Below are 13,196 nucleotides of genomic sequence, written 5' to 3'. Positions count from 1 at the left end.
TCTAAAACAATCACGGCACAAACATGTTTAAGCATGTCTCTGCACCTATTACTATAAAAGCCTCATAGGCATTTGTGTGTGTGTGTATGTGTGTGAGTCGGTTTAGATGCATCCCTCATGGGAATATACATTTTCTGACTGATTAACGAGCCCCCCATCCTTTACAGTTTCAATTACTTCAGTTTTTTTTGGTCCCGCAGGGGCATTAAAAGGCTGCCATTACAGACGGAGGCCCTAATTAATACAACCCCTCCAGTACACACACACACACACACACACACACACAGCAGAATTTGACCAGTAAACAACATTCAAGAATCAAGCTAGCATGCAAATTCACTAAAATATTTAAGCAATGTGTGTGCGTAATAATATACAATAACACACGCACAGAGGACATTGATGTGGATAGTCCTAATAGGAAAACTCATTACTTCAGACTATTCCTATTCAAATCACTGACCTTAAAAAACATCATCTCACATCACACAAATCCCTCTCCACATATGAAAACATGAACAGCCTACAGACTAATGGAGATGAGTCTTTGTGTGTTTCTTAGAACATTACTCTTAACCATAGGAAATAAACAACAGATGGTCAGTTACTCTTTCTAGCTTTACATTTATCTACAGTAAAGGTAATTTTCCCAATGTCGTTTTAATACCTTTTAAGTCAGTTCCCCACAGGTGTACTAGTATGATAACCACAGGTGTAGTTCATCATAGTAATTATGGCCATGATCCACTTATATTAAACAAACAGAAAGAGTCATAAAATTTGGTGAAAAAAATATCTTATCTTAATATTAATATCTTATTATATTATATTAAAAGATTAAAATATATATTTTTAAAAATAAGAAATGTCTGTGAAATGCTTTGCATAAAAAGTATGGAGTCCTGTTTCTGCCTAGGAATAAAATAGGTAACTGTGAGAAAGTTTAAAATAAACTTTTTTGTGAGGTTTAAAATTGCAATTATGAGAAATAAGATCAAAATAAGACATAAGGCTCAATTATGAGAACTAGTCCCAACTGTGAGACACAAAGTAACAATTATAAGAAATACTCCCTAATGTGAGATATGGAATTGCAACTGTGAAATATAAAGGTGCAATTATGAGAACAAAAGTCCCAATTGTAAGATATAAAATCCCAAATGTGAGATGTAAAGTTGCAATTATGAGAAACAGTCCCAATTGTGAGATATAAAGGCGAAAGTACAAGAACAGGTTTCTATAGAAAATTGTGCTTCTGCTAACTTTATTTAAAATGAATGACATTTGAATCTGTATTTTATCTATCAAAATGATATTCATTAATTTCTATATGCAGCTTAAATATTAAAATATGTTTTGGGGCCACTGCACTCAATAAAATGACTCTTTGGCTGAACATGATTCAATCATGGACAGTGGTTCCACGTGTTTGTACCATGTTATTTGGACATGAATAAATCAAGTTATCATGACATGTCTAATTTTAGTTGAGTTTACTCAGTTTGCTTTAGTTCATCCTACATGAAATATCTGAGTAGAGATAATACGTTTACATCATATAGAACCACTGTCCATGCAAGTTCATCCAAAGTGTTATAAAACATTAGCAAGTAAGATATAACTTTTCTTTACACATATGATGTTAGTTGTTAGCAGTTTAAGGATGGTACTGTGTACATCATGCGCTAGCACTCTCATTGGAGTCGCTTTTTTAAATTCAAGTAATTTAGACTTTTTTTAAGCAGGTCCTCAACCCAACTACATGCTCCACACTTCACCACAATGGACACACAAAATACACCAATAGAAAGTCTTTTAAAATGCCAACATAATAGAGCATTAGACATGAAAAAGTCTCCCTATTATCACATTTTACTAAAAAAATGCATAAAATAACACTTTATTTCAACATTTTCACTCCCCATATCCAGTCCTGTGCAAAGCATGATGGGAAGTGTAAAACTTATTTTGAGGTACTTGATTGAAACATGTTCTTTCAAAATGAAAACATCGAGTTAAGCCAAACAGCAACCATTTCAAGTCAGTTTAACAAGATGCAGTCATGTTTGAATGACAAACCTGATACATGGTGTTAAATCAAAATGAATTGTTTAAATAAAGTGATCAGCACCAAAAAAATTTTTTTTTGAGTGTATACATTTCATACAGTGTGTGTGTCCATCAGCTAAACACAGCAGGAGAATTAACACAACAAATCTGACTGTACAGTTATATCACTGATTTCTAAATTAATACTTCAAACCAGACACGTACACACAAACACAGTGCACTTCAACTATAGTCTTTAACACCATAATTATCTCAGCAAAGTACAGTGATATCCATCAGCATGCAGCAGAAATCGTTAAGAGTGATTGACTCCCATTGACTGCAGCAAATTATTTAAAAAAAAATCTAAATAACTACTGCATAGTGGCTCGTAGACCAACAGATCTAATGAAACTGTTAATATCAACATTGTGCTCCAGCCAGAGAGTCTTCACCACGCGGAGGAGCCGAACTGAGATTTAATTAACACTTCATTTAATTACTGGGGTTGATTACAGTTGTAAAATGCTGCCTCTGAGATTTTTCCATAGATGGGCTGCTGTCCACTGATAATTCAGCTGGTGAGCACAAACATTATAATGCCAAATTGATTAACTTTGAAATGTGACTTTTTTTTTTAAGTGATGTACTGCTACTGCAGCCAGTCTCCATGGAGCATATTAGCTATAGCAGATGCACTGTGGGAATAACTGTATTTTCAGTGTTGCTTGCTGTACCTCTTGGCAGCTATGGTATTAAAGGAACAGTTCACCCAAAAAGGAAAAATTGCTGAAAGTTTGCTCACCCTCAGGCCAACCAAGATGTAGATCAGTTTGTTTCTTCATCGGAACAGATTTGGAGAAATTTACCATTACATCACGTGCTCACCAATGGATCCTCTGCAGTGAACGGGTGCCATCAGAATGAGAGTCCAAACAGCTGATAAAAACATCACAATAATCCATAAGTAATCCCACACGACTCCAGTCCATCAATTAACACCTTGTTAAGTGATAAACTGTGTGTTTGTAAGAAACAAATGCATCAAGGCATTTTAACTTTAAACTTTCACTTCTAGACAAAATACGAGTCCATAATCCATAATATTGCATCCTCCAGTCCAGCCCCTGTTGTCATCTCACATCAAAATCCACTGACACACTTGTTTAGAACTGTTTTGGACTGTTTCCACTTGTAAACAATGCTTAATCTGTACATATTTCTCTCCTGATACAGATGAGATGACATTTTAACTGGAAAAAGCAATATTATGAATATAATGAATTATGGATTTCATATTTTTTACAATCAATGATTGTAAGTTGTAAACACATCTTTTTGTTTCATAAGACATTAATTAATATAATGGAATCATGTTTTTATCAGTTATTTGGACTCTCATTCTGACAGCACCCATTCACTGCAGAGCATCCATTGGTGAGCAAGTGATGTAATGCTAAATTTTCCAAATCTGTTCTGATGAAGAAGCAAACTCATCTTAGATGCAAGGTGAGTGTGAGTAAACTTATAGCAAATTTTCATTTTTGGATGAACTATTCCTTTAAACCCCACAACCTCTTACTCTGACAGCCGAGACCTTTAAGTGCTATACAAAAGAATCGTTGTACCTATAACTGCTTACCTAGAGCACTTTTACATATTTCATTCCCAACACTTTTCACTGATGTGGTCAGGGTTAATCTCAATCTATTTTTAATTGTCCTGTCTTCTTGTGCCTTGCAAAACTTTTGTCAGAGTAGATGCCATATTTATTTTGATGTGAAACAGTCTGTTTTCCCTAATCAAACCTGATGCATTGGACCGTTACCTACTAATCATGTCCATGTTGCCCTCTACACTGTAATACTAATCTCAGGACAACTTTACACTATCATTGATAACAGCAACTGATTGTTCTGAAGGTTTTGATTACACGGCAGGACCGTCTACAGTGTCAGCGATCAAGTACTAGATTGAAAAATACATTATTAATCACTCAGACATAAAAACATTTAACTGACCAGGCAGCCTGCTGTTATTGATCTCAGTACATGTGTGAAAATCTCCACGAGCAAAAACGTCTATAAATGTGTTCTGTGTGTGCCTGCTCTACACAGAGTAAGGTTTCTGCAAGTAACTGGATACTGTGGCATAGGCTTTGCTAGACCCCATTTATTTTATTTATAACTTTTCTTTTTATAATTTTTTTCTTTTTTTGCACTGAATTCAGCCTCCTTAAAAATCTGTGATCTCTCTACATGTTTGCTGAAATCAGCAGCTGCAGCAAGTTGTCTGAAGATAGTTGTCTTAAACTAAACTTTGTTATATTAAGTGCCATCTCTCCTTCAAGTCAAATGGCAGGCCATGACATATGTAGGCCAGCAATGTTTGGCATAGAGCTCTGCCCCCACAAACAGTGCTCTACTTCTCTGTTACTTTCTGTTCCACAAAACAAAATGCACCAAAAGATGGTACCTTTACTTACATAGTTATGTCAAAAAGTATTTGCATATAAATTTTGGACCCATATGTCATGTCACACTTAAAAAAGTCTGCATTTCATTGCATTAGATACAAAATATTAAACCAAGTCATATCTGCAAACAAATGATGCTGGAGCTTTTCTCTGAACTAACGTCACTTTTCTGAGATGTTTTTAATTATTTTTAACCAATTGTTCTCAAGGGCATTTTTTGTGGATGTATGAAGTCAGCTCCCCTCAAATTCACACATGTTCTAGCAGAATAACTACTGGTGTACTTCATTAAATTAACAATATACTGTCAATTTGAGCAAGGATGCATTAAATTGAACAAAAATGACAGTAAAGACATTTATAATGTTACAAAAAAATTGTATTTCAAATAAATGCTTCTTTAAAAAAAAGTATCACAGTTTCTACAAAAATATTAAGCAGATGTTTTCAACATTGATAATAATAAGAAAGTCTCTTGAGAAACATTCTTAGAATGATTTCTGAAGGATCATGTGACACTAAAGACTAGAATAATAGCTGCTGAAAAATCAGCTTTACAATCACAGGAATAATATACAATTTAAAATATATTCAAAAAAAAAAAAAAGTAATTTTTTAAAATTGTAACAATATTTCACAACATTACTGTATTTCTGATCAAATACCGCCTTGCAGTGAGCATCTTACTGAGATGAGAGATATACAGTGGGTACGGAAAGTATTCAGACCCCCTTAAATTTTTCACTCTTTGTTATATTGCAACCATTTGCTAAAATCATTTAAGTTAATTTTGTACACCTATTGTCAGTCAAGATTTGAACTCCCAACCACTCGTACTGAAAGCAGGAAATTACTCTTCTGACCCACATCATCACCCTGCACTTTGTCTATCGACAATCCTTCCAACTGCACACAACACTCTCACACTAGTCTGGTGGAGTTTGTGAAGTGTCTTATAAATGATTGATGGAGACCCTGCAGGAGTTTCCATAAATCCAGAGAGAGAACAAGAAAGCAACCGCATACAAACTGACGTCCATCTTACCCAGTCACTGATGACATTCTACATACGTAGCGCTAAACACCGAAGCAGGTGTGTGGTCAGGTCTGAGGAAGTGTGTGTGTGTGTCCTACAGTATAAGCGAAGGAGAGGGAAACAGAGATGGGAGACGAAGTGATGCTGGCAGACAAGCATGTGAGTCAGAGAGCCCTTCTCCATATCTCCCTCCCACGCTTGCTATTTTTACAGTCTACCTCACAGCATCTTCGACCACTTCGACAAATTCAACACACACATTTTTGGGTCTGCTTGGCTGAGTTTGACTATTTTGACCTGAATCTGCATATAGACATCTGGATCTGGCCTGAATCTGTGTGTGAAAGGACACCAAACAACTCTGTCTGTCTGCCTCTCTTTGCTGTGATAACAGTGAATAATCATTGCACACTATAATTAACTCACACGGCTTCCTGCCTCTTCACTGTTGCGTGTGCCTGTGCGCTTGTTTTTGTGTCCAGCATATTTACTTGTTTGTGTTTTTACTGTGTGTGCAGGTGAATGCCACAAAATAACTGTAGTGCCACTATGACTCAATTTAAATGTGATATGATCACGTTGAGTAGCATGACCTCAGGTAATCTTGTCATTTAGAATCTTTCAGCGTCTGACAGAAAGAAAAAGAGGCTTTGTTGGACTGTATACAGACATGTATGCAACCGCGTCAATCCAATTAAATGCAATTTATAAGTGATAGTTGACCTAAAAATTTTAATCATGTTCAAAACCTGTATGACTCTTCCTATGTGGAACACAAAAGAAGATATTTTGAACACTGTCCAACAACTTTAAACCCCATTGACTTTCATATGGACAACAAACCCCCTACATTTTTCGAAATATCTTCTTTTGTGTTACACAAAAGATAGTCATACAGTAAATGATGGCAGCATTTTCATTTTGGGTGAATAATCCCTTGAATTATCTTATATTTTTGTTATTTTTATTTGTTTTCGTAAATATACACAATTTTTTTTGCAATATGTCTTTATAAATATATTGGGAAAGCTCACAATGCTCAAGCTCTCCTCAGATGTTATTGAAATGTGTAACTGACCACAGTGCTCTAATATGACTGCTTTGCCGCATTTAGGAGCTCTTCTTGACCTTTATTAACCTCTATAAAATTTGGACCGCAAAAGCAAGCCATCAATATCAGACAGAACAGTACGACGCAGTCTGCGACGAACGACCTTAAAAAGTCACTTTCAGCACCACATTGGATGGACAGCGACCGTTGCGCTTTGGTTATGGTTAAATGCCTCGAGCACTGAAAACATCCAGTGTTGCACCCGCATAAATGCATCCAAGCTCGGCATGATGTAATATTGCACATTTCTCTGTCTCACCTGATTCGTGGAGATCTGCGCTCGAGGGGGCACCAGCAGCTGGATCGCGATGTGCAGCGCGGAGGTCAGCAGTCCCGCCACGATGGCCCACGTGAGAGGCAGCGGCAGCATGCTGTAGGTGGCAAAGAGCGTGAAGAGCACGTACCCTATCCCATCCCCGAGCAAGCCATAGCCCAGTCCCGTCGCGAGGATCTGTGTGGCCATGGCGACCCAGGTCACCGCACCGCTGTACTGCAGGTATCCGTGCGAGCTCGTGTCCTTGCGCACCACCACCAGAGCGCAGATGACCACCTCGATACCCGTGAAGAAGCCGAGCAGCATTCCTTTGATCGGGTCCATCGGAGTGGACGCCAGGGTCAGGTGCAGCACGAGCAGGGTCAGCTTGGTCACCACGTCCAGAATGTTCATGACCACCACCGACTTCCGTCGCTGGCCCAGGAAGTAGCGCTGGTACAGGCGCTCGAGGTCCCTGGACTTGAAGGCGTAGCGCAGCGTGGGGAAGATGACCCCGCGGTACGTGTAGCCCCAGCTCAGGAAGAAGTCGGAGTTGCTGGGCGCGCAGTCGATCTGCAGGAAACCCAGGTCACTGCTCGAGCGCTCGGGGAAGACTTTAGTGCCGCCGTTGTTTTGCCGGTCGCTCACCGACGTCCTGCAGGCGGATTGTTTGCGCGAGCCCTGCGCGTGCGGCTCGTCCGGTGAGACGGGTTTCGGGCTGTGCTCGTGAATGAATCGCTGCTCGGTGATGTGTCGCACGGCATTCTGCCACAGCAGGCGCTTCGGTCGGTTCCCGTTGTTGCTGGGGGTTTTGTTGATGGCGTACAGCTCCTCGCTGGCGCTGGAACAGCGAACCTCAGACAACTCCATTGTTCCCACGCCTGACGCGGTTCTATTTACCTACGTGCGTTCCCAGAACAGAGACAGCGAAGACGTGCAGATGTGTGCGAGGAAGAGTGAAGGCGAACCGGACAGAGAGTGGAGAACGCATCTGGACAAGCAGACTGGTCCCACGGCAGCTGCCGCTCATCATCATACGTCTTGTCCTCCGCGAACGTCAAAGCGATTCGGTCGCGCTGGCTCGTGCCATTTGGCTACGCAGCGCTACAGCATGGCATGCGCCCGCTCGCGTGCTGAAAAACAGCGCATCTTAACGCGGTCTGACGAAGAAAATGCCCCCCCGTTGTCTGCGTGTATTATCCTTTGTGCTGCTGCGGAGGGTCTTGGTGTGGCTCTTTTCTCTTTATCGCAACCAGGGTGCACATACAAGAATCTTAAAGAGTCTTTTCCACAACACCATTCCGCCCCTCGCGCGGCACAGTCGAGCCTTTTACAATATGTGGGTCTTCTGTGATATGTTTTCCGCTCAGGAACTGTCTCCAGGAATCGTTGTCATATCCAGAGGTGAGGTTTAGGGTTGGAGGGGTGTTGGGAAAGACCTTCCTCTTCGGTAGTTTTGGGGTAGCAGAACCGGTCGCGAAGGATAATGGAGTGCTGAAATCCAAGAATAATATCACATAAAACAAACAGAAACGTTTGTATCAGTCAGTAAAGATACTGAAGGCTTCTGTTATGTTATACAGAAGCATTCAGTGCGTCCGCGCTCATCTTGTGGAGATGGTATTTACACTGAGCGAAAGAGAGAGGAGTGTGTGTGTGTGTGTGTGTGTGTCTTCCCGACGTCACGAGCTCCTTGCCTCTTTTGCCTCCCCGCGCGCAGCTTTTGTTTGCACCGCAGAGGAGCGCGCGCAGTCGGGACAGTGGGGGAACACAACGCATTTACGAACATCATTTATGTCTGCTTTCAACAACAGCAAATAGGTCAATTTAACCAAAGCCAAAAATCTATACTAAAATTATTATTCATTTATTATTAATAATATAGATATAAATAATAATAATAATATAATAAAATAAAAAATCTCGAATATAAATGGCTCCTCTTTGCACAGATAGTCAGAACTTCACGCATTTATTCACAAAACCCTTTTTGGTCTGACACATTTGAAAAACATCTCAATATCGCTTAACAAAACTAGATGCATCCTTCTAAATGCTTCCAAAACAAAAACGGTCTTTTCTGCTCAGCTTTCAGATTTGGGACCCTTTAATTACTGGAATTATTACAGAAAACAATAGAATTGGACATTAACGACATTTCTTTGTGCCAATTTTCACTAATTAAAAACTAACAAGCAGACAAAATGTTCTTTGTCCATTAGTATCACTTTATTAAGCTATACTTTTCGTAAGTTGCATTACGCATAGTTTATTTATTTCTATTTACATTTTGTTGTTTATTTTTGTTCCTAATTGTCCCCATTCTTTTTCCAAGAGTACAACATCCGTACAATAACTGCCGTCGTTTTCAATAAGAATGTGCGCCTTGTCTGGTAAAAAGGTCGGTAAAACAAAAACCTAAAAACTCAAAAAATCAGCTATTAAAGTTCTATTGCAATTCGCTTTTATCATTTTTATCGAATGTATCAGGATATTTTGAGCAATATAACATACTTAGCTCAAGCGCCGTTAGCGTGACTCACCGGCTATTCGTCTTTTTCAAATATTTTACAGCTCGAGACCCCAACAGGGGCTGATCACAGCCGGCCGACAGCCCCTTGCGAGTGACTCATCACGTCCCACGCTTGCGCTGCCGGCTCTTTTTTTTAACGGCTGTGGGCTTGTACCATACGACCCCCAGTTTCTTAATGCTTTGCTCACTTCTTCACTTTTTCTGCTTGCTCTGGAAAAAGAAGGATGATGAGCTGCCACAGGAAACTCTTGGAGGCAGAGCCGCGCGCGCTCACCGGCTGCTCTGGGCATCCGTAGCACCCCGCTGTTACACTCATTCAGTTCATAGAAACACACAATTAGTGATTTAAGTGCACACTACCTAAAAGCAGTCGGATCATGGTCCTGCAAACCCCCCTCCAGCTCATATAACCCCTAATGGCAGAGCCATTATCCAACTTTAAGTGACAAGGGTGATTTGGCAAAATGCATGCTTAGATGACTAAATAATAACTGGGGGTCCTAGTGGTCTAACAGGTCTGGTGTTGCACTGAATGTGGTCCACAATGAGTTCGATAAAACCATGACTCATTATGGAACAGTTCACCCAAAAATAAAAATGTACTCACGTTGTTCCAAACTTTTCTTCTGCATGTGGAACATAAATGAAGAGGTTTACCAGAATGTTGATGCTTTACCCTACAATGAAAACATGCTGTGGTAGGCAATGATCCAAGCTTCAAAGAGGACAAAAGCACAAAAGTATATGATGTAACTAGTGCAAACTGCTCATGTGCCATATTCCAAGTTTTCTGAAGCCTAATAATTTTTTTTTTGGAGGAACAGAAATGAATACACGTATATTCAAATATGGCATGCTGTGATCAGTTTTATGAGACTGGTGGTGTTTGGCATTACTGGTGTCAAATTGGTGTCTTCATGTGCCGAGTTTGAATATGCTCCATGTTCCACAGACGAAACAAAGTCATAAAGGTTTGGAATGACATGAGGGTGAGTAAATGTTGACAGAATTTGTCATTCCATTAAGGTTCTTCTGAAGTTTCTGCTGGTCCAACATCAAGTCACCATCAAAACAATGTCTGATTTATCTTTATTTAAATAAAAGCAGTCTCAGTGAGACTTCTTTCAAAAACATTAAACAAATCTGTTAATATAATAAAACAGAAAACACTATTTTAAATTGTAATCATATTAAACAATATTAATGTTTTACTGTATATCTCAATATCCATTTTATTATCATCTTGCCTCTACACATAGACATTTCTCATAGAAAAAAATGAAAGTCATACAGGTTTGGAAGTGAGTAAATGATGACCAAATTTTCATTTTTGGTGAACTATCCCTTTAAGTTACGGTCAAACTAGGCTTCGAGCATGTGAAATTACATAAAACCCTGCAGCTTTGAAGTTTATGCAGAGGTTAATCTGTTATGTTTACAGTAGAAGCTCTATTCTATCAAATGTCCAGGTTAGAAATCACCAAACTTGAATTTGGGAACTAAAGACAAACCTTTAAACATGTGCTCGCGTTTCCAGTCTCACACATCCGCATATACAGTATGACTGCAAGTGAATTAAGCACAAAGTCTACTGTAAACGCAGTTTTATAAATCAATTTTGATATATAACAGCTGATAAAATATCAGCAGAATCTTGATGTGCTACCTTTTAAAGGTGGCGCAGGTAATTGAGTCATCAGTGTCCCTATGTTTCAAAGGCCCTTGCTAATGCATGAATTAATGTTCATTGATTCACATTATAGGGAACTACGGAGTGGAACGATCCACTCATTTTTCTAAAATTCACCTCACACACCTGTGCGTGTTAAAGCATCTTGATTACAGCAATTACTGGCAGAGATCATGGCTCCATGCTAAGAAAGACATCACTGATATGACACACACCTCTCTCTCTCTGTCTGCCGCTCTCTCCTCCTCCATCAGGCCGTCTGAAATTTGACACTCGTTGCAGACTCCTCGGGTGTCAGAGTGACAGAGGAGCAGCAATTGTGCTGTCTGCAAGCAGAGCCTCAGTGGGCAGATGAATGGCGCATAATAAACAATGATTGGGCTCAGACGATGTGTTAACTGGCTAAGAATCAAACCAAGCCATTTAACACAGAAATTATGTTGCCTGACAATTTGCACTGCACGTCACATGTCGTAATGGAACGAGATCAGCGATATGAAAATGTCTGGCAGACCGGAGGATCTGTCAGACAGGTACAATGGGTATGTGTTGTCCCAATCCTTGGACGTCACCTGGAGCTAACATAGGGTGGTCAATTTTCCTAGGGGTGGGAACTGCTGTAAGCATAAATAAAATTAATGGGTTAGCATGGACTGTGTTAGCCATAGCCAATAGCACCGAGAATGCTCTGACAATGGTTAACGATGAGATGAAACAGATTAGAGATGCAGTAATTCAGAACAGGTTGGTTTTGGATATGTTGACATCTGAGAAGGGCGGAGTCTGTAAAATATTGGCAATGTCATGTTGTTTCTATATTCCAGATTACAGTGAGAACATTAACAACATCATTGCTTACATGAGAATGGCCATAAAAGAGCCTGAACGAGCAAACTATTTATGGCTTGAATGGTTGGCAAACCTGTGGGGAGGATGGGGATACTGGCTGTGTAATACTGTTACCAATTGTGGAGGCAGGATTACTGGTGTTGTTGTGTTTACCATGTATTTTTCAGTGTGCATCCAGCTCAGTACAGAGACTGGTAAAATCTAGTGTATCACATCAAATGGTTAAAATGCCTTCTTATCCTGATGACATGTTTTTAGACATGTGTGAACACGAGCAAACGGTCGATGAAGACACGACCACTAGTAGGAGTTACAGTGAAATGCGTTAAATGAGTACTTTGTATTTGAAACATAGGGCGTTAGGCTCAGTTGTTAGCCCATCTATATCTATAATATTTTTGCTTGCGTATATTAGGGTGTGTCCCCACAAAAACAGCCTGAGCGTTTTTTTCCTTACTTCTTTCACAAATTTAAGAGAGTGATCGTTTATACGAAAATCAGAGATGAAGAGTATAAATATGATGTAATTACTTAAATTTGCTTTATTATTATTATTTTGTATTTGAGAAAATATACATTTAACCCTGGTAAACGATTAAGAGTTTTCTACATTGTAATGAAGTTACTAATCAGTTATCAATTAATTATAAAAAGGGGGAAATTGTGGAAAGAAAAAATATATATTTTATTGATTTTGCATGATTTCATTCATATGTTTATGGAACATTGTGCAATGCCTGCTTTACTTAGAACTGCTTTGCAGTCAGAATGAGATATGGTTTGGGGCTTAAAGAATAAGATGTATGGGGTGATAAGGGGCCCATACAGACCTAAGTTGGGCTTGGGGGGATCAACTGGGAGCCCCAAAGATGCCTGTCTATGACATAGAAGGTTATCATGTCTCTAAAATATGAGGGTCAGAGTCTTAGAAGTATGATATAGTGTAATGTGTTTTTGACTATTAAAATGTGTGGAAAAGTACAGTTGTTAAGAGATGTAAGCTTGAAGGGAAGAGATATAAAGGTGGAGGAAACCCTCGCTGCACTCTGCAGCAACTTGTGTTTCTGTATGACTGTCTGACCTTCCTTACAAGAAATAAAACCTTTGAAAAAGACAATTGAGCGAGTTTGTCTCTTATGCGGTGAGTCATTTTTATTTTGCCACAACAGAAGTCTCTTAGGCTCACCAAGGCTGAATTT

At 39.4% G+C, this 13,196-nt stretch overlaps 1 protein-coding gene across 3 annotated transcripts in view; it reads right to left on the bottom strand.

The window, feature by feature from the left end:
• The window catches only part of LOC107557810 (adenylate cyclase type 8-like), a 52,790-nt gene extending 41,380 nt beyond the window's left edge, over positions 1-11,410 (bottom strand). For 2 of the 3 annotated variants that reach the window (XM_016241358.1, XM_016241361.1), the window contains exons 1-2: positions 11,364-11,410; positions 6,932-8,419 (exon numbers count right to left, since the gene is read on the bottom strand). In XM_016241358.1, coding sequence (XP_016096844.1) covers positions 6,932-7,795 — 864 coding nt within the window. In that variant the 5' untranslated portion in view covers positions 7,796-8,419; positions 11,364-11,410. Of the gene's footprint in view, positions 1-6,931; positions 8,550-11,363 lie in introns of those variants that run through there. The other variant, XM_016241360.1, reaches the window with a different exon arrangement.
• Positions 11,411-13,196: the final 1,786 nt, after the last annotated feature.

This window comes from Sinocyclocheilus grahami, unplaced genomic scaffold (assembly GCF_001515645.1).
Source record: "Sinocyclocheilus grahami isolate Dianchi unplaced genomic scaffold, SAMN03320097.WGS_v1.1 scaffold620.1, whole genome shotgun sequence".
NCBI classification, from domain to species: Eukaryota; Metazoa; Chordata; class Actinopteri; order Cypriniformes; family Cyprinidae; genus Sinocyclocheilus; species Sinocyclocheilus grahami.
Note: the sequence above shows the minus strand (reverse complement) of the source record. Positions and strands in the feature narration are given on the sequence as shown.